Below are 18,999 nucleotides of genomic sequence, written 5' to 3'. Positions count from 1 at the left end.
GGGCCGGGCTAGCAGCTTGGAGGCAGGATGCGGCGGGTCATTGTTTCCCCGGCCGCTCCTCCCCGCCGGTCCGGCGTCACTGGCGGGGCGCCCGGGGCGGGCGGCGGGTTATTTATAGCGCTGGCTGCGCGCGTCACGGAGCCCGGCCCGGCAGACGGGGGCCGCTGACGCGCTTGGCCGCGGGGCCGAGGGCGCGGGGTGCGCGCGGGGCGGCGACAATGGGCCGGAGCGCGCGCCTCCCCTGGCCGCGGCGGGGCCGCTCTCCGGCCCCCGCCCCCGCTCGCCCCCGCGGCCCCCCGGCGGGGGTGGCTGGCGGGCCTCCCTCGGCCCCGGGACTCCCCGCTCGGCGATCCGCGCTCCTCGCCGCGCGCCCGGACTGCACGGCGAGCTGGAAGCCGGCTGCGCGACCACTCTGCGCCCGGGGACGCGGCGACCTGGGGCCGGGAGCGCCGGGCAGGTAACGTTTCCTGGACCGGGCTAGGGGCTCGGGGAGGGCCGGTGGCAGCCCTGCCCGGACTCCTGTCCCCGCGCTGTCCCGCGCCGGTGCAGGAATCCGAGGTGGGTGTGGAGCGTCAGAGCGGGAGAGAAACTTCGGTGTGACCAGCCCCAACAGGCTCCTCCCGAGAGGAGGACACGGGCACCATGTCGCCCGCCTCCTTAGCCCCTCCCCGGCCACTCCTTCCCCTCGTCTCCCCCCCCCCCCCCCCCTTACCGATGCCCGGGACCCCCACCAGCTGGTTCCCATCCTGGCTCTCCCAAGCCCACTGTCGCGCTGGCAAGGACTTTTAGGGACTTGTGGGCCGCGGAGGCCAACCCTGAGCCCTGCCCTTCCGGCTGCTCTGCAGCCCCCTCGCACGTGGCAGGCAGGCAGGCTGGCTGAGAACTTGCTGTGCCTTCTAGGAAATTGCAATCGATTTGTAATGCACTTTCGCTAATTGGGAGTTCAAAATTAAACTTTAATAAAGCATTTGTGTCGTCTCATCTAATTGTGAAAGCTTCCATTCGTCCTAGTAGATAGACTCTTAAGTCTCAAGTTAATGGCGCTAAGCTAGATTTCCCCCCCAAGTACAATTCTGTCAGCCTTCCTTGGCGCAGCTGGATTTCTGTAAGGTACAGATGTTGCTAATGGCAGCTTAAGCACGGATGGGCAGAGAGCATACGGAATGCAACATGTTGCCATATGGTTCCTTTAGCCTTTCACCTCCAGGGATATCAATCATATATATTCTGGGAGGAACCTAATGACTCTCTGAACAGCAAAATGAATTACCTGGTACAATTTATATCCCCTGACCTGATGCGTTATAACAACAGGAAGATAGCATCGCCCAATTGCTGTAGTATAAATTGAGTTACAGAGCTACATTTCAAATTCTATATCAACCATTAGTAGTTTGAGGGGCCCGGTCACATCATTCTGGCTGTGAAATCTGTTTCTGCATTCCCTCCTCCCTCCACCCTCTAGACATGCCAAATTGATAAAGTTTAACCAAACTGGTATTGGCAATTGACACTCTACCTAATAGGTGAGGTGTGGAGAAGTGGAAAATACAACTTCCGGAGTTAGTTACAGTTAGCTTTCTTCAAGAGCATCACACTTTAAAGCCAGAAAATCAAACGACTCCGAGGAAATATGGTTTCAGTGTAACTCCTAAATCTAGGTACTTACTTGAAATTCTCCACCTAAAACAAGCAAAATCCTACTTCAACTCTTAAGAAAAACACTTCTAAGAAATAATGAACTGTAAGAAACCCAAGTAGAACTTTTTCTGCAAACCAGTTCCTGCACCCCATTCCTTCTCTCCGTGTCTTAATCCAAGTCATGATTGTGGAGATAATAATGACTTTTTTCTTCCAAGATGTTAGCATCTACATACTGAAGTCATCGCTTAGGTCCTACTGGAATGACTTAGTAATATTTCATATTAGATCTTTAAATCTCCTGGTGACTAATAAAATATTGTACCTGCCTTTAAGCTTGGATTATACACGTGGTTGTGTTTTTACCACAGTCCATATTTTTAATTCACAAATGCAGGTCACAGTGGAAGATAAGCAATGACCTAAGGGCACAAATTAAAGTGTCATTCAAATTTAAATTTCATGTTTACTTTTATATGAAAGGGTATCTTAAAGCTAGGTACTTAATATCTAGGGTTTTTTTGCATTCAACAATATGTAAAAAAAGTAGTTCATGTGAGCTGATAGAATAGGAAAATACATGAATAGACATGAGTGGTCTAAAAATGTATTTACTTTTGATTTTATACTTTTTCAGAAAGTGTAACATTTTGAAAGTTTATACACCATGTCCTTTTAGGGTCGTTTTGAAAGGACAAGATGACCCCCCTCCCCCCGCCCACACCCACACCCACACACACATCTTGTAATGGCTGATGGTTTGTTAACTAGTGCTTGAGTTAGTTCGGACATTTTGATTATTATACCTAGCATCTTTTGCATAGCTACATAGAAAAAAAAAACTTGTGCAGAACAAATTAGGATATGGCTAGCTTATGGCAAGTTTCTTTGCTGGGGCTGTTTCGTGTAATCTTTTAATCGCCGAGGTTTTAGTGTGCTCTGCAGCACCAGTACTCTTATGAGTTTACACTCAGATCAGTAGTGAGCTTGTCAGTAATGACTCCATCTTCGTGACCTGTGAGTTGACAGTGACTGTGTCCTTTAATCAGTCACACTGAACCTGCCTTATAAAGCTGTTATTGTCATGGGTAGATACTGCAACCGTTTGTCAAGGCCTGTGATTATTAAAGTGTCCCTCCTTCCAATCCAGGCCAAAAGGCCTGCTGGGCTTCATTTCAGAGTTCAAGCAAGATCTCCAGCAGCACTATTTACTCTCTCCAGTTGTAGCATTATGTGTCCATTTCATGAATATCCTGGCACCTTTGCAGATACAAACTTATGTTTTTTTTTTTTTTTGGGTTTTTTTTTTTGTATACTTGCATGGCAATAAACCTAAGATATGTACCTTACAGCATCATTTCATTTTAAATGAACATTTGCTAGATGTGCACTGTTACTCTAAATAATGTGGCTGGCTGCCAAGGAGAACACCAGGACTAGAAAGTACTAGAATTGCTATTGTCCACTAGGAAATCACTTCTTATTTTTTCAATTGCTTCTTTCAGTGTTGCCCTTCCATGTTGTTAATCTGAGAATTTGTTTAGACAGAAAAAATTTTGAAAACATGCTTGTGTTGGCCAAGAAGGTATTTCTGTGTTTCTGTTTCCTGTAGACGTAGGCCTTTATCTCGTGCGGGCATGTTTATTCCAACTGAACAACAACAACAACAACAACAACAACAAAAAAGGACTTACAACTATGTATATTCCCCATACTAAGTGACTTTAATTGTGATATGATCCTACCTGCTTTTCTTTTTTCTTTTTTTTTTTTTACTCACAAATACATTTGTTATCGTTATGTACACTATTGATGGTTTTCTCAAGGTGGCGTGGAATGAGCTATGAATAGGCATTAGGCTTCTAGTAAAACTTCCCTCAGCTAAGTGGGGGTGTGAGTCACCAGGAAAGAGTGTGGGCCCACTGCACTTGAACTTGCTTTTCAAATTCAAAACTCATGTTGTTGCGTTAGAAACTTGTTTCTCTCTTTTATGAGCACTTCACTACGAAAAAAAAATAATAAGTTTCTGTCTGTACTATTACCCCAGCCAAGCAGGAGCACTCTCTTATTCCCATCGATATGCAGCTTTGTTTTTATATGGGTTGGCATGAGTGCCATACAAATACCACATAAAAAAACTGACTTGGGTTGCCCTTACTTTGACTGAAGATTGACAGGAGCTCTTTAATTAATCTTGTTCTCTTTCATGTTCTGTATTCAGATATTGAAATACAGTATTTTTATACATTTATAAGATTGTGTTTGCATTTATTTAATTTATGTTTCTTTTTTTAAGGCATGTAGCCTTGAATGTTTGTTCTCTTTTTTTTTTCCACATCATTACTCTGGTACTGCTTGATGTAACTTGATTAGCTCCCTCCCCAGTCATGATTGGTAATTAAAATAGGCATTAAAATTAGTCACTTAGCAATTTTGCTGTTCAATTGGCAATTAAATTACTTAATTGCAATTAAAGTCCTAATTTTAATTGGCAAAATGATAGATGTAGATTTAAGATAATATGTATAAATACTTTAATAAGTGTCTATATAAGGATTACTTAATTACTCAACTTCAAGTTTATGCTGTTAACTTTAGAACTTTTAAGTGAGCAATGAAATTTATATTACATCTATTCAAAAGATATGGTAATTAGATTTATTACTTATCAGTATAAGGGTCCTTGCGATAAGTTACTTTTGTAGTGTTCAAATTGTAAGCTTGATAATTGAGAATTACGTTAAGGAAAAGGGCATATATGTCTTTGTCTGAATTTATCAATACCTTATTTTCTTTTTCATTAAATTAAGAGTTTCTCTACCAATTAGCTTTAAGGAAAAAGTAAAATGTTCACTAAATGTAGAACAAAAACTAGAAAATGCCACCTGTGATTTACATATGAGTTTTGCAAAGTGTATATATTTATCTGTTTAAAGAAATATTGTCTAGAACTGTTAGAATAACTAATGTCATTGGCTCTTGTTAGAATTTCAGGTGTTTTTTATATTAGTATATAACTTTATCCTCAGGATCTTTAAATGTGTTTAGGACATTGTACATTTTAATGTCTTCCATGCTTACTGAAATAAGCAAATAAATTCTAAAACAAAATAATCCTTCTTTCTAGTAGAAGACAATTTTTTCATAAGAAAATATTAAGTCATTAATATAAAAGCAAGTATTAGAAGAACACTGCAAGCCAAGTATTAAAAAAAAATAACCAAAGATTTTTATTATGTAAAGTAGTTTTTGAGTGGCATGAGGTTTTGCCATATGTTCAGTTTTATGATTTTAATTTATAAGTAGAAGCTTCTAGAAAAAAAATGCTGTTTACTTCTGCGCATCTTTACACATTTTCTAGAATTGAGTTCTGAATTAAAGTAAGACATTTTAAAAATCAATGGTCTTCGGTGAAAACCAGGCTGAGTAAAACTGAATACACGCTGCATCTATCCAGAATGTGAATATCAAAGAAGCCACTGACTCCTCCTTTAAGTATCCTGCAGGAAAGGTGCAGTCTGGCCTGTTAATAACTCGTGAATGCAGATGAAACAGCAAAAGCAAAACAATAAAACATCTCCAGTACTAATTTTTTTTCTTTTGAGCAGCAGACGTTTTAAAGTGAAATTTTCTTTCTTCTGTCACCGCTGTAAGACTGCCTACCGAATAGCAACAAAGGCTGTGAGCGAAAGTCTGCTCCAGCATCATGTAAAATACTTCCCATTTTAATGCCTCTAAGTTTCCATACCGACCATATTTTAAAGAAATCTCATGAAGTTGCCTCAACTCTGACAGCCTAACAGGTATGTCTGTTTCATTGTATCTGCATTGTGAAGTCTCTGAATTCATTTGGGGAGAACACTGAAATCAGTCCCCAGAGGCCTCTTCCCCATGCATTAGAATAGAAAATCCTATGGGATTACATTTATGTTTGCTCTCTAAATTATACCAAAAGCTCAGTTTTATTAAGTATAATCTTCTTAGCCATGCATAAAATAAAATACTTAGGTTTAGATGTGAGTTTATGTGCATTTATACTGATTTTCAATGAAAATATTTTTCTACACACAGGCAAATATATTCTGCTTAGTATGTGTTAGTATCATAAAAGGTAATATAACACTTTCATCATTGCGTTTTGAGGTCACATCATTATATTTATTAATAACAACTTATAATTTATATAAGGGGGAGCTACTATGGATAGCACCATTTTTTTTTGCTTCCATTATTTTAAATTATTAAGAAAATAGACCTTTATTGTGGGGAAAGTTTACACATTTAAACATGGCAGTAATTTAAAGTTATATCAGACTCTGGATCCAGAAAAAAAATTGTCATTTTAATTGAGTTATAAAATACTTTATTTGAAATATTTATGTGTAAGAGTGTAGAAGGGTTGCAGTCACATAAATGCAGAATTTCAGTTCCTTTTAGCCTAAAGCATCGTTTTAACATTTTCTGAAAGGTTGTTCAATTCTACATTTTGATTCCATTATATGTGTAATTAAACCTCCATGCACAAAAGCATTCTCTTATGTACTAGCAAATATACCCACAGGAATTCTCTCCTAAACTATAATTTATTTAAACATGTAATCATAGGATTTTAAAACATGCTTTCATTTTTCCAAACTATATGCCAATTTGAACTGCTTTGAGATAAAATGGGAGATTTTATTGCCATTTTGGTTTTTTTTCCTCTGTGACCCAACAGTGAGTTAAACATGGGCAGGAGGAAATAAAGAAAATCCATTGTGAACCAAATTCCATGTGTTGAACTGTTTCCGTTTTGGACAAAATAGAAAAAAATAAAAGAGTTGTCATTGTTTATGAATTCCAAACAATATGAACATTTGGGCCTGCAGAAATTTCTCCTGGGGCTTAGTTAGCCTAAGTAGTAAATAGCTAATTTTGTGTGTGTGTGTGTGTGTGTGTGTGTGTGTGTGTGTGTGTGTGTGTGAGCGCGCGTGCGTGCGTGTGCTTGTGTGAGAGTGTTTCTGGAACATTGTGGAGTCGGGCCCCCTACTGACAAGATCAGTCAATTGCAGACCTTGTCTTTACTCCTGCGGTTTTATCCCTTCAGAATCAAGTGGGAAAAAAAGCAGTCTGAGGTTTTGAGCACCGACCTTGTGTACTTCCCGATCTGTGCACTGGATCCTTACCACCTGGAGCATGTGCGAGCCCTGCTCCAAACTCCAACTTTAGAATAGTCTCAGCCAAGAATTAGTATAAGCGAGTTTGAGTCTTTCCTAAGTAGTAGTAACATCCCAGGAAGCTGAAGATGAATTTGAAAAGAGGGAAAACTCACACACGGATGTCTTCACTTTCTCTCATATACATGTTATCATGAATCTATTCTCACTTATTATTGTACTAAATTGCTATGACCACTGCCTTTTGATTTTGGGTATATCACGACTTGAAGCAAAGGCTCTTATTAGAGAACCATGAACCGCAAGTTGCTAAAGAATAATAAGTCACATTACTGTGCTTGTTCCGTGGTGCTCAATATAAAAACTCCGGGCCCCCTTTCCTCTCTCTGGTCGGGCATTTTTCAAAATGTCCTCAGACTCAACTCAACCCAAACTGAGTGTTTTCAATGACTGAGGGAGAGGAGTGTTCAGAGGGCAACAGATCTACTTAGCCGCATTTGTGTAGGGAGGGCTGTGGTTACGATCTTAAACTTCTCTTGGTACTCACTCTCCTGGAACTGTATTAAAAAATAATAACTTCCACCCCAGTGTAGCTAAGCTTGGGTTTCCGACTGTCTGAAAATAGCTGCCGGGAACCTGGCCCACCGCGTGGATCAAGGAAAGCTCCCCCTGACCGCACCCTGCTCCCTCACGGAAGGGGAAGGGAACCCGGGAGGGCGCCTGTGAGCTGGAGTTGCTGCTATTTTGGGCCCAGCCTGGCCGGTGCGTCAATGCCTGCGCCCCTGCGTCACCGCCACCCCCACCCCCTTCCTTCTCCATTGCTCTCCAAACTCTCACTTTTTCCCTTTCGTTCGCGTGGAATCGCTTCTGCCCACGGGCCGCTGACGCTGCCGAGCTCACACTAATAAGCTGTTCTTCACCCTGCCCCCTCTTGCACCCTCCCCCCACTTCCTGGTTTTATTTTATTATTTTTTTTTCTCGCGCCCACTAGGGCACTGCTGAGCCGTAGCGGCAGCAGCTGGAGAAGCAGCCGCAACATCTGGGGGAAACTTAAGGTGGTCACGTAGGTTTCCCCGAGGCTGATGCACAGTGGAGCCCGCGGCTTGTCTGGGCAGCCGCAGGGCACCCTATGGCAACGCCTCTGCAGCCGCAGGCTGGCTCCGCACGGAGCCGGCAAAGGCGGAGGTGCAGGCTAGGAATGAGCAACCCCACAACCCTCAGAGTTGCGCGGTGCTCTCCACCGGTGCTGGGATCACCGAGAGGGGGCCGAGTTGCACATCGCACAGCCCCCCTCCCCCGGAAAGGAGGGGAGGAGGAGCGCTGTCCTGGGCGGAGAAGGGGACCCTCCAAAGTCGTCCTCCCTCGGCCCCAGCCCCTTCCTGGTCTCAGGAGAAAGCCTAGGAGGTCAGCCGCCCAGTTTCTCTGGGGTACTGGGAGAAAGGGCTAGCCCTCCGGAGGAGGGGCGATCCCTTTGCTAGAAAGATCCACGCGCTTGGCGGGCGGATTGTCTTGCAGAGCACAGCGGGAGGCGACTCTGAGGACCACGGTGGTAGGACACGCTCGCACAGCCCACGGGGACCCTGGGCTGAGGCGATGGGCACACACTCCCGTTCCCCCCTCCCTCTCCCAGGGACACCGCACGGCCCACCACCGCCTCGGGTTCCACTCCCTTTGCCGCTTTTCCCACCATGCTTTCTTCTTGGTTGCGGGTACAACAGCCCTTGCGTTTCAGAAACCTGTGAGAAGGAACAGGACGGGCTTGGTGGGCACAGCGAAATGTCAACGCTGTTAAGAGTTGACCGAAGGGATGGATCAGATCACCTTCCTGCTGGAGGCGCACCTGTTGCCGTCTCTTTGATGCATTGTCTGCAAAAGAAAAGCAGGCAACAGTTCACTCCTACTCGTGGGGTCCTCGAAGGCCTGCCTCAGTGTCTACCTTCTCTTCCCCCACACCCCTTTAAGCATTAATAGCTTTTTAGTTGCAGGAAAGAGGGGGCAAGAAAAATGGGCCCCATCTTCTTATCTCTAGAAGGAGGGTGGAAGACTGAGATTGAAAAAGGAAGAAGGGGATGCACGGACTAGCGAAATCCCATCTAACGCCCAAACCCTTGGAGAGCTACGAGTCACGGGACATCTGTCTGCACTTCCGCTAAGGACTGTGTGGAGGGTGATGTTGGGAAGCAACAAGGCACACCTCTGCCCGTGCGGCCCAGGTGCCAGCTACCTGGCCCACGCCAGCGTTCTTTTCCGTTCAAGCTTTTGTTGCCCCCTCCCCATGTGTGAGGAGGACTCAGGGCCTGGGGGCAGGTGAAGCGTAGCATCACCGCAGGTTTCACGGACCAGGGTTGCAGAAGTCACACTTCTTTCGGAAAAAAAAAAAAAAAAGAAAGAAAAAACCACCCAAGTGGGCTACCAAGGTGAACGGAGAACCGTTCCCACCTTAAAATCAGCCTCAGTCGTGACGTCAGGTCGGAAATATACCAAAGCGAGCGCGGGCCAGGAGTCCGGGGAGCGCGGCAGCGCGGCGATTGGACCGCGGGCCGCTGACGCGCGCTGACGCGCGCAGACTTTAGGTGCATGTTGGCAGCGGCAGCCCGAGCCACATAAACAAAGGCACATTGGCGGCCAGGGCCAGTCCGCCCCGCGGCTCTGCACAGCTCCGCGTCCCTCTCGCTTGCCCCGCCGGCTGCCTGCCTCTTCTCCCGCCGGGCTGGCGGCGTGTGGCTCCCCCGCGCCCGGATCCCGCAGCGCTCCCGCGGACCCCGGAGCCCCGGCTTCCGAAAGGAACTGCACTTCGGCGGAGTTGAATGAATGAAGAGAGCGGAGAAGTGAGTAAGTGCGGCGGTGCCGCCGGTGGTCTCGCGTCCTCCGGGTCTCCGAGTACCGGGAACAGGTTCTCTGCAAGTGGGCGCCAGAGACGCGGAGCGCGATGGGGCTGGGGGTGGGTGGGTGGGGGAGATGGCGAGTGGGCGCGCGCGGCTCAGCCGAGCCTTTGCTGGAACTTGGGCTGGAGCGTTAGGGGGGGAGTTGGCTGCCGGCAGAGCCTTCCAGGCTTCTCATTGGTGGATGTGGAAGGGGGACTCCCACAGTTTTAGGAGATGCGGACTTGTCTGCGGAGATGTGCGCAAAGTTTGCTCTTGGTGTGAAATGGATTGTGGCTTGTTGGAGACTCCAGATCTCATGAACATGTGGGAAACAGTCCGGGAGAGAAAGTTTATGCGTTGCTTGGGAACAGTGTCGCTCAGCTCGCCCGCGTGCGGATGTTTCCCGGGTATCGTCGTGTAAGGGTGGTGTCGTAGAGTGTCCTGTTGCTAAGTTGCCTGAAATTTCTGGTTTTGATAAATGCTGTCCTTGGGTAGTGTGCCAGCGTGTGTGCGTGAGGTAAAGAGTGCAGTTATAAAACCGTGACACTGCTAGGGGTTAATATCCAGCACAGACGTATTTCCAAGGGCGGCGGCGGATGCGGGGGGGGGGGGGGATCAAGAGTCCTTTTTCTTTTTACTTTTTTTTTTTCTGGTTAACCTTCTCCACTCCTTGAAGCAAGATCATGGAAGAAGGGAGAGAGGGAGCAGAAGGAGCGGGTGTTGGGTTTCTTTATCTTTATTAACAAGTCTGTCTATGCTCTAGAATGCCTTGCCAAGTGGGAACGTCTGAAAATTGCTAGGACACAAGAGTGCCTTGTCCCAGCAAGTAGGCAGCCTGTGGAAAACATTGTGGAGAAGGTGTTTAGCTTGCTGTGCTTCTAACTTTGGTGCCAATATTATATGCGTAATATCTCCTTTCCTCTGCAGTTGACCCAAGATACTTCTGGTAAAGTAGAGGTCTCTCTCATCACCTCTGGGCCATTAAAGGTGTTGAAAATCCAGTTCTCTGGAGGAACAGCAATTCACTTGTACCCTCACCCCCAGTACTGGGTCAAAAGCAATTACAAATGCTGTACATTTGTGTCCAAACTGGCTTCTAGGTTGTCCAGGCCTTGCTAACATTTTCTAAGCGTGGGATCGCTATTGTTTTTTTTTTCCACTGTATATTCTTGAGGTCTACTAACTTTCTTTTCCTTTCTAAAAGGAAAGTCCGTTTGTCTACAAGAAAAATACCTAAGAGAAGGCTTCCACCCCGTGCTTTCTCTCTAGCTCAGTCTTCTCAGTCAGGTTTGAAATAAAGTAGAATGAAAATGACCCTTCCAATCTATAGCAAAGGGGCCAATTCATTATATTGTTAAGTATCAAGTAGGCTCATGGGATCACTTCCCTCCAGGATGCTTTTTTCTGCGGGGATTTACAGTGAGAGACGAGTGGCGTTATCTGCTGTTTAGCCACGTCTTTGCACGTCCTTAATTTAAGCTACAGTTTGTTAAAGTCTTCACACTCATTCCTAAGGAGGCACGGAAGGGCCTGCCTGTGAGACTGCCTCTGCCCAGCCAAATCTCGGTGGGAAAACATCCTCAAACTTCCTGTGTCTGTATTTCAGGGAGATCTGACGGGCTGGATTCCCAATTGCTTTTTTAAAAATCTTGGAAACTTTGTCCTTCGTTGAATTACGACACTGTCCACCTTTAATTTCCTCGAAAACTCCAATAACTCGGCTGAAGGTTAGTGAACTTTTCCTTTCATTACCTTTCCCGAGTTCCCCCATATCCAGAAACACAGGGCAGCAGGATTTCCTTCGGCCTGCCCTGTGCCTTATGGTCACAGAGAACAAGTTTCTCATTGTGCAATTCAACTTCATTTCTGGACCATGGGTTCTAGAAATCCTGTCGACCCTGAGCTTCAACGTAGAGGCTCATCATATTGGCTGTGGGAAGGGGGTGGAGCGGGGGGAGCATTTGGAAATATCCGGGAGTGTAGACCCTCAACAGCTTTCCAGCTCTGGGTCGTTTGGGGATCATCAGCCCTTTCCTTTCTTCACTACTGCTCCGACCTCTTTGGCCCTTCCCCTCACACCCCCTACCCTCTCTCTGACGCCGCGGGCTGCCGGTGTAGCTCCAGGTGTACCTGAGCCCGGAAGAAAGTGTTCAGTTGACCAGGCTGAGTGTATATCACCCTGTTTCATTTCCAGCCATGCCTTGTGTTCAGGCGCAGTATGGGTCCTCGCCTCAAGGAGCCAGCCCCGCTTCTCAGAGCTACAGTTACCACTCTTCGGGAGAATACAGCTCCGATTTCTTAACTCCAGAGTTTGTCAAGTTTAGCATGGACCTCACCAACACTGAAATCACTGCCACCACTTCTCTCCCCAGCTTCAGTACCTTTATGGACAACTACAGCACAGGCTACGACGTCAAGCCACCTTGCTTGTACCAAATGCCCCTGTCCGGACAGCAGTCCTCCATTAAGGTAGAAGACATTCAGATGCACAACTACCAGCAGCACAGCCACCTGCCCCCTCAGTCCGAGGAGATGATGCCACACTCCGGGTCGGTTTACTACAAGCCCTCCTCACCCCCGACACCCAGCACCCCGGGCTTCCAGGTGCAGCACAGCTCTATGTGGGACGACCCGGGGTCTCTTCACAACTTCCACCAGAACTACGTGGCCACTACGCACATGATCGAGCAGAGGAAGACACCTGTCTCCCGCCTTTCGCTCTTCTCCTTTAAGCAGTCGCCCCCGGGCACTCCTGTGTCTAGCTGCCAGATGCGCTTCGACGGGCCTCTGCACGTCCCCATGAACCCGGAGCCCGCGGGCAGCCACCACGTAGTGGATGGGCAGACCTTCGCCGTGCCCAACCCCATTCGCAAGCCGGCATCCATGGGCTTCCCGGGCCTGCAGATCGGCCACGCGTCTCAGTTGCTTGACTCACAGGTGCCCTCTCCGCCGTCCCGGGGCTCTCCCTCCAACGAGGGTCTGTGCGCGGTGTGCGGCGACAACGCGGCCTGTCAGCACTACGGTGTTCGCACTTGTGAGGGCTGCAAAGGTTTCTTTAAGGTGAGCAAGACTGGGCGGAGGTGGCAGGTAGCGACGACCTTGTGCCAGAGACCCAGGAGTGTGCCCTAGCCTTCTGGTAGGCAGCCCAGCTCTAGGTCCCTGAAACTACCCACGGGCTGCCGAAGGGGCTTCGGGGTGTCTAAGGAAAGAAATGAGCAAGACCGGGAGAGTAAGGGTTTCAGCGTCCCCCTCCTCCTCGCCCCACAGCAACCTGCCGCCCCGGCGGGCTCCCGCCCGAAATTGCTGGAGCTAGAGTTGGAAGAGGGTTATTTGCATGTGTTAGGCTCTGTCTTCCTTGTTCAGATTGAAATTGGTTAGGACAGAGAACCGTGTCTGAGCTAACCAAGTGGAACAGAATTCCCTATGGTCAAATTAAGTGATCTCTTTATTTCGCCATCCTGATTGAATAATCTTATCATTTTAAATAGAGAAGGTCTCCAAGGAATGTAAATAATATGAATGCCCACGGATTTGTATTTACTGAGCGTCTCCTGCTCCTTCTCCTGGCATATAAAACACAGCAAGGAGCGGCAAGGTTAGCTCAAATGTTAACGCTATCAATTTTCTTCTGGTAAATGCCCTGGGGGAGGAAAAGGAAAGGAAATAGGAAGAAAAGAACAAGAAGAAAATTTTTTTTAAAGGAGTAGTGTTTGTGTTTGTAGGGAAGGGACACAGACCCAAGACATTAAAAAAAAGTCTCCGGTTTACTGGTCTTTGAATTAAAAAATAATAATTTTTGGCCTACATTCTTTCCCTCTGCAGCGCACGGTGCAAAAAAACGCGAAATACGTGTGTTTAGCAAATAAAAACTGCCCAGTGGACAAGCGCCGCCGAAATCGTTGTCAATACTGTCGATTTCAGAAGTGCCTGGCTGTTGGGATGGTTAAAGAAGGTAGGTTGGGGCAAGCTGCTGACCTCTTGTTCTGTGACCTTGAAAGACCACCAGCTGCTTGTGGACCCTGCTCCCTGCCTCCCCCTCCCCACACACACGCCAGGATCCCAATGCCAAACGGCCCAGCCTTCTCTAAAGAAAGGCACCGGGGCCCTCTTGGTCTTCGACCCAATTGGAGAAAGGTATAAAATATCTCCCCCCCTTTTTTTGCTTTAATGCTTCTCATTAGTAAAGTCTTTATGAGCAAGAGGAGCCCTGGGCCACCAGGTCTGGCGTCCACTGCCGCTTCTGGGGAGAACCCTGTGAGGCAGCTGAGTCTGGGCTCAAGGGAACAATGTTAACCGGGCTATTCCTTTACAGTGGTTCGCACCGACAGTTTAAAAGGCCGGAGAGGTCGTTTACCCTCGAAGCCGAAGAGCCCACAGGATCCCTCTCCCCCCTCACCTCCGGTGAGTCTGATCAGTGCCCTCGTCAGAGCCCATGTCGACTCCAACCCGGCTATGACCAGCCTGGACTATTCCAGGGTAAGAAGCCAGTGGGGCTTATCATGTGAACAAACGAACAAATGGGCAGGACCCTCTCCCTATAATCAGCTTAAGGCCCCAGACTCCAGGGTAAGGGAGGCAAACCAGGATATATGCTTCACAGCTCTGGGCATGGCTCCAGGAGACAGAGAGGTGATGTAGCTGTAGTGTAGACCTGAGCACAGGCCAGAGAGGTTGAATCTTTGTGAACTCTATTGCCTGCGGACCATCCCTCCACCTGAGGTCTGAAAGGCAAAACCCAGACTGAGACTATGCCTCACCTTCCTTCTCAGATCTACTTTATGCGAAGTTTTTGGGATGCCGCCTCTCCCTTTCCCGCCCCCCATGAAGAATCGGACTTGCTTGGGGCCAGGGAATGAGAAGAGGATGGGAGGAATAATAACTGGGGGAGGGCGTCGTCTCGGGGTCAGGGATCAAGCGCTGCAATTCCTCTTTTACTCCAGTGGTGAAAATGTGCAGGCTTCCTTCTGTTGGAGGGAGTGTGGGCAAACCTAGTAGCGATGACTGCAATATTATTAAGCTTTGCAAAGGGCGCCTCCGCTCAAGACCCACTCTGGGATTAGCATGAATACTACCGTGTCAATTGTTTTGTGGAGATAAGACTGAACGTTTCCCAGGGCTGGATGGCACTGTATTTAGTCTGTATGGAAATGGTAATTTACATATTTAAAGCAGCGACCTCATAGCACCGTCCCTAATTGAATTAATTGCCCCGGAACATCTAATTTCCTTACTGGTCAGAGAGAGGTTTAATTGTTATAAAAACCTGGCTCCCCTACTAGAAACGGGGTTAGCAATTTCACGGGTTATATATTTTAGAGAACCTCATTAAGTGCTTTTTAAAATGAAATTCCAGTTCCAGGCAAACCCTGACTATCAGATGAGTGGAGATGACACCCAACATATACAGCAATTCTACGATCTCCTGACTGGCTCCATGGAGATCATCAGAGGTTGGGCAGAGAAGATCCCTGGCTTTGCTGACCTGCCCAAAGCTGATCAAGACCTGCTTTTTGAATCAGCTTTCTTAGAATTATTTGTTCTGCGATTAGCGTACAGGTAGGTAATGAGGGAGGCCTGGAGAGGAATGAGGAAGTAAAGGAAAGGGAGAAAAAAAAGGGGGGAGGGGGTTTGGGGGAGGGGTAAGATTTTTAAAAAGGTGGGGAAGGGAAGGAGTGAGCCCAGAAGCCTTGGGTGAATGGAGTGGAGGTGGGATAGAGGAGTTCTTGATTGTTATGAAATTAAACCCTTGCAAGGTCCACTGGTCTACATTTTATTAACTCTTCAGTAATTAGGTGCCTCTTAAATCCCTCATTTATTGCTCTTCAAGTAATTAGTTGTTTAGCTTCTCTCTCTCTCTTTTTTTCCCCTCTCTCTTTGGTATTAATTGCAGGTCCAACCCAGTGGAGGGTAAACTCATCTTTTGCAATGGGGTGGTCTTGCACAGGTTGCAATGCGTGCGTGGCTTTGGGGAATGGATTGATTCCATTGTTGAATTCTCCTCCAACTTGCAGAATATGAACATCGACATTTCTGCCTTCTCCTGCATTGCTGCCCTGGCTATGGTCACAGGTCAGTACTGCTGGTGCAGGGCACTTCCCCTTCAGAACTTCCTCTGGTGGGAACTGGTCATGGCTTTCCCTAGTCACAGATTTTCTCTGACTCTGCCAGCTGACTAACTCCCTATGCATTCTTCTTTTGTTCCGATTGCATTTTCTGCAGAGAGACACGGGCTCAAGGAACCTAAGCGAGTGGAAGAGCTGCAAAACAAAATTGTAAATTGTCTTAAAGACCACGTGACTTTCAATAATGGGGGCTTGAACCGACCCAACTATCTGTCCAAACTGTTGGGGAAGCTCCCAGAACTCCGCACCCTTTGCACACAGGGGCTCCAGCGCATTTTCTACCTGAAATTGGAAGACTTGGTACCGCCACCAGCAATAATTGACAAACTTTTCCTGGATACCTTACCTTTCTAAGATCTTCTCCCATGCACTTCAAAAGACCTGGAAAGAAAAACTATCCAGAGGGGGCTGGTCATGGGCAGAGAGCTGGCTAAGCTGTTCAGTTCATGTCCTCTCCCTTCTGTAGACCCCTAACCCCATTCCTAAAGTAAACAAACAAACAAACAAGCAAACAAACAAAAACTATTTCCTAACCTGCAGGCAGAACCTGAAAGGGCATTTTGGCTCCGGGGCATCCTGGATTTAGAAAACGGACAACACACAGTACAGTGGTATAAACTTTTTATTATCAGTTCAAAAATCAGTTTATTGTTCAGAAGAAAGATTGCTAATGTACCATGGGAAATGTTTGGTCATGCTTGCTTGTTACAGTTAAGACAAATGTAACACACACACACACACACACACACACACACACACACACACACACTCCTTAAGGGGACCCACATATTTTGCCCTTTAACAAGACTTCAAAGTTTTCTGCTGTAAAGAAAGCTGTAATATATAGTAAAACTAAATGTTGCGTGGGTGGCATGAGTTGAGGAAGGCAGAGGCTTGTAAATTTATCCAATGCAGTTTGGCTTTTTAAATTATTTTGTGCCTATTTATGAATAAATATTACAAATTCTAAAAAGTAAGTGTGTTTGCAAAAAAAAAAAAAAGAAAATAACTACATAAAAAGGGACAAGCATGTGATTCTAGGTTGAAGATGTTATAGGCACTTGCTATTTCAGTAATGTCTATATTATATAAATAGTATTTCAGACACTATGTAGTCTGTTAGATTTTATAAAGATTGGTAGTTATCTGAGCTTAAACATTTTCTCAATTGTATAATAGGTGGGCACAAGTATCAACACATTGGAAAATCCTGACAAAAGGGACACATAGTGTTTGTAACACCGTCCAACATTTCTTGTTTGTAAGTGTTGTATGTACCGTTGATGTTGATAAAAGAAAGTTTATATCTTGATTATTTTGTTGTCTAAAGCTAAACAGAACTTGCATGCAGCAGCTTTTGACTGTTTCCAGAGTGCTTATAATATACATAACTCCCTGGAAATTACTGAGCACTTTGAATTTTTTTTGTTTTTTTTTTTACGTCTAAAATTGTCAGTTAATATATTATTTTATGTTTGAGTAAGAATTTTAATATTGCCATATTCTGTAGTATTTTTCTTTGTATATTTCTAGTACGGCACATGAGATGAGTCACTGCCTTTTTTCTATGGTGTACGATGACAGTTAGAGACGCTGATTTTTTTTTTCCTGATAAGTTCTTTCTTTGAGAAAGACAACTTTAATGTTTACAACAATAAACCACGTAAATGAACAGGACTTTGTCTTATTTCTGGGTCAGGAAAAAAAAGCTATGACCGAATAACACATATAAGAAAGAGGCAAAAGTGGAGATTGATTTGGGGTAGGTCACTTCCATGACATCTGACTTCCAGAGTGACGGCCTGCATCCATTGTGGCAAAAGGAAGGGTGTAATTGAACTAATTATCTAGAGAATTCAGTGCAATATTTTTCCTTAGCTGGACTTTTCCAGTCTGGTGACCTACATTTATCAGAATGAATTTAGAATATCTTACTCTTGTAAGTTTTGAGTGAGTACAGGTTTCAAAAGGCAAGTTTAGGAGATCAAAAAGTTCCTAAACTTTTCTAAGGTTCGGGATCTTTCGAAGTTGTTGTGGGCAGCCTTCAGGAAGTTAGTGCTTGAGACTCAGAAAGGCCACACTGATTTGAAAAGTCTTGTACTTTTTATCTTTGCCTTTTCAATTCCTGTGCATGCTGGTATGAGTGTGGGAGGTGGAGCTCAGGGTCTCTGGCCCTCGGAGTCCTGAGTCAGCCTTCCCGGTTGAGCTCTGTAGAAACATTTCTTACATTATTCCCCTGCCTTGGTGGGTGGTGATGAGGTATAATCTGCACTTTTAGAATGATGATTCCACCTTTTAAATATTCCAGATTAAAAGAAAAATCTTTGTCAGGCTTCCGATTTGATTTAAGTAAGATGGGGCTCTAACATGTCACCCCACACCAACTTTCCACACCAACCCACTGTGTTGGGTTGAGCTGGCTCTCAGCCTCTATCCTTGGGCAGATGGTAGTTTAGTTGTGCCCTAGGAAAAGAGCCGCAAGATGGGCTGATCACATTAGCTGACCCTGGCTAATTACAGATGGCCTTTAGGTCACCGAAATTTACAAAAGGTATTGTTTTAAAAATGGATTGTCATAACTGTACTGCTGCCAGAGCTGTCAGCTTCCCGCCTCCCCCCCCCCCAAAAAAAACCCAAAAAACAGTTGTTTTGTGGCTGGCATTTTGAGACAAGGAAAGTCCCCTGTGGTAGTTTAAAACTATTTTTACTTGGTGGGTTTCTCTCCGAGCACCCGAGGGGTAAAGGAGGAACGTTACATAGGATATCAAACAACAAGGAAACGTCCAATTTCTTAGTATATATATATATATATATATATATATATATATATATATATATATATGATCAGATCAGATATTTCATTTTATTTTTACATCTTATTTTGAGTCAAAGCCACAAACTCTTAAGCAGACAGAATGAGCTCGCCTCAGCGCTCTTCTCCCAGGTGTCTTCGGAAGTCCCGAGACAATTACATTCCACCGCAGAATCCCTGAGAGTTGATCCCAAGAAACAATCCTAAGGCTGACTCTCCTTTAAGGAAGCCTCAAGCATCATCGGAGGCCAATGGGGGCGTCGGTATAGTGAGCCTCTGGAGAATTAAGAGCGAAAGGGGAACCATGTTCTCTTTGCTCTCCAGACTGCACCTTCTGCGCTAGTTATGATTCCTAATTCGCCTCTATTATGATTTCTGCGTCACAGTAATATTCCAACTCTGAG

General features: G+C 45.9%; 1 protein-coding gene across 5 annotated transcripts; it reads left to right on the top strand.

The window, feature by feature from the left end:
• Positions 1-313: 313 nt before the first annotated feature.
• Nr4a2 (nuclear receptor subfamily 4 group A member 2) lies at positions 314-17,455 on the top strand. Of its 5 annotated transcripts, none has more exons than XM_052724944.1 (8): positions 314-457; positions 11,268-11,388; positions 11,856-12,721; positions 13,484-13,613; positions 13,974-14,137; positions 15,015-15,217; positions 15,552-15,730; positions 15,881-17,455. In XM_052724944.1, exons 3-8 carry the CDS (start codon positions 11,858-11,860, stop codon positions 16,135-16,137), a joined length of 1,797 nt encoding a protein of 598 aa, XP_052580904.1. In that variant the 5' UTR covers positions 314-457; positions 11,268-11,388; positions 11,856-11,857; the 3' UTR covers positions 16,138-17,455. The 5 variants fall into 5 exon arrangements, 4 of the variants coding, with proteins under 4 accessions (XP_052580904.1, XP_052580907.1, XP_052580903.1 ...); XR_008215151.1 differs by lacking the exon at positions 314-457 and adding an exon at positions 9,427-9,625 and having other exon boundaries at positions 15,673-15,730; positions 15,881-15,936; XM_052724947.1 differs by lacking the exon at positions 314-457 and adding an exon at positions 9,428-9,625 and having other exon boundaries at positions 12,034-12,721.
• Positions 17,456-18,999: the final 1,544 nt, after the last annotated feature.

Source organism: Peromyscus californicus, unplaced genomic scaffold (genome assembly GCF_007827085.1).
Source record: "Peromyscus californicus insignis strain IS unplaced genomic scaffold, ASM782708v3 Scaffold_7__1_contigs__length_154581171, whole genome shotgun sequence".
Taxonomy (NCBI): Eukaryota; Metazoa; Chordata; class Mammalia; order Rodentia; family Cricetidae; genus Peromyscus; species Peromyscus californicus.
Note: the sequence above shows the minus strand (reverse complement) of the source record. Positions and strands in the feature narration are given on the sequence as shown.

Bases quoted from the DNA above. Each gene is read 5' to 3' on its own strand.
- Nr4a2 (XM_052724944.1), top strand. From the start codon at position 11,858: ATGCCTTGTGTTCAGGCGCAGTATGGGTCCTCGCCTCAAGGAGCCAGC. The intron at 12,722-13,483 runs GTGAGCAAGACT...TTCCCTCTGCAG, and splicing joins GCTGCAAAGGTTTCTTTAAG to CGCACGGTGCAAAAAAACGC. The intron at 15,218-15,551 runs GTAGGTAATGAG...TATTAATTGCAG, and splicing joins GTTCTGCGATTAGCGTACAG to GTCCAACCCAGTGGAGGGTA.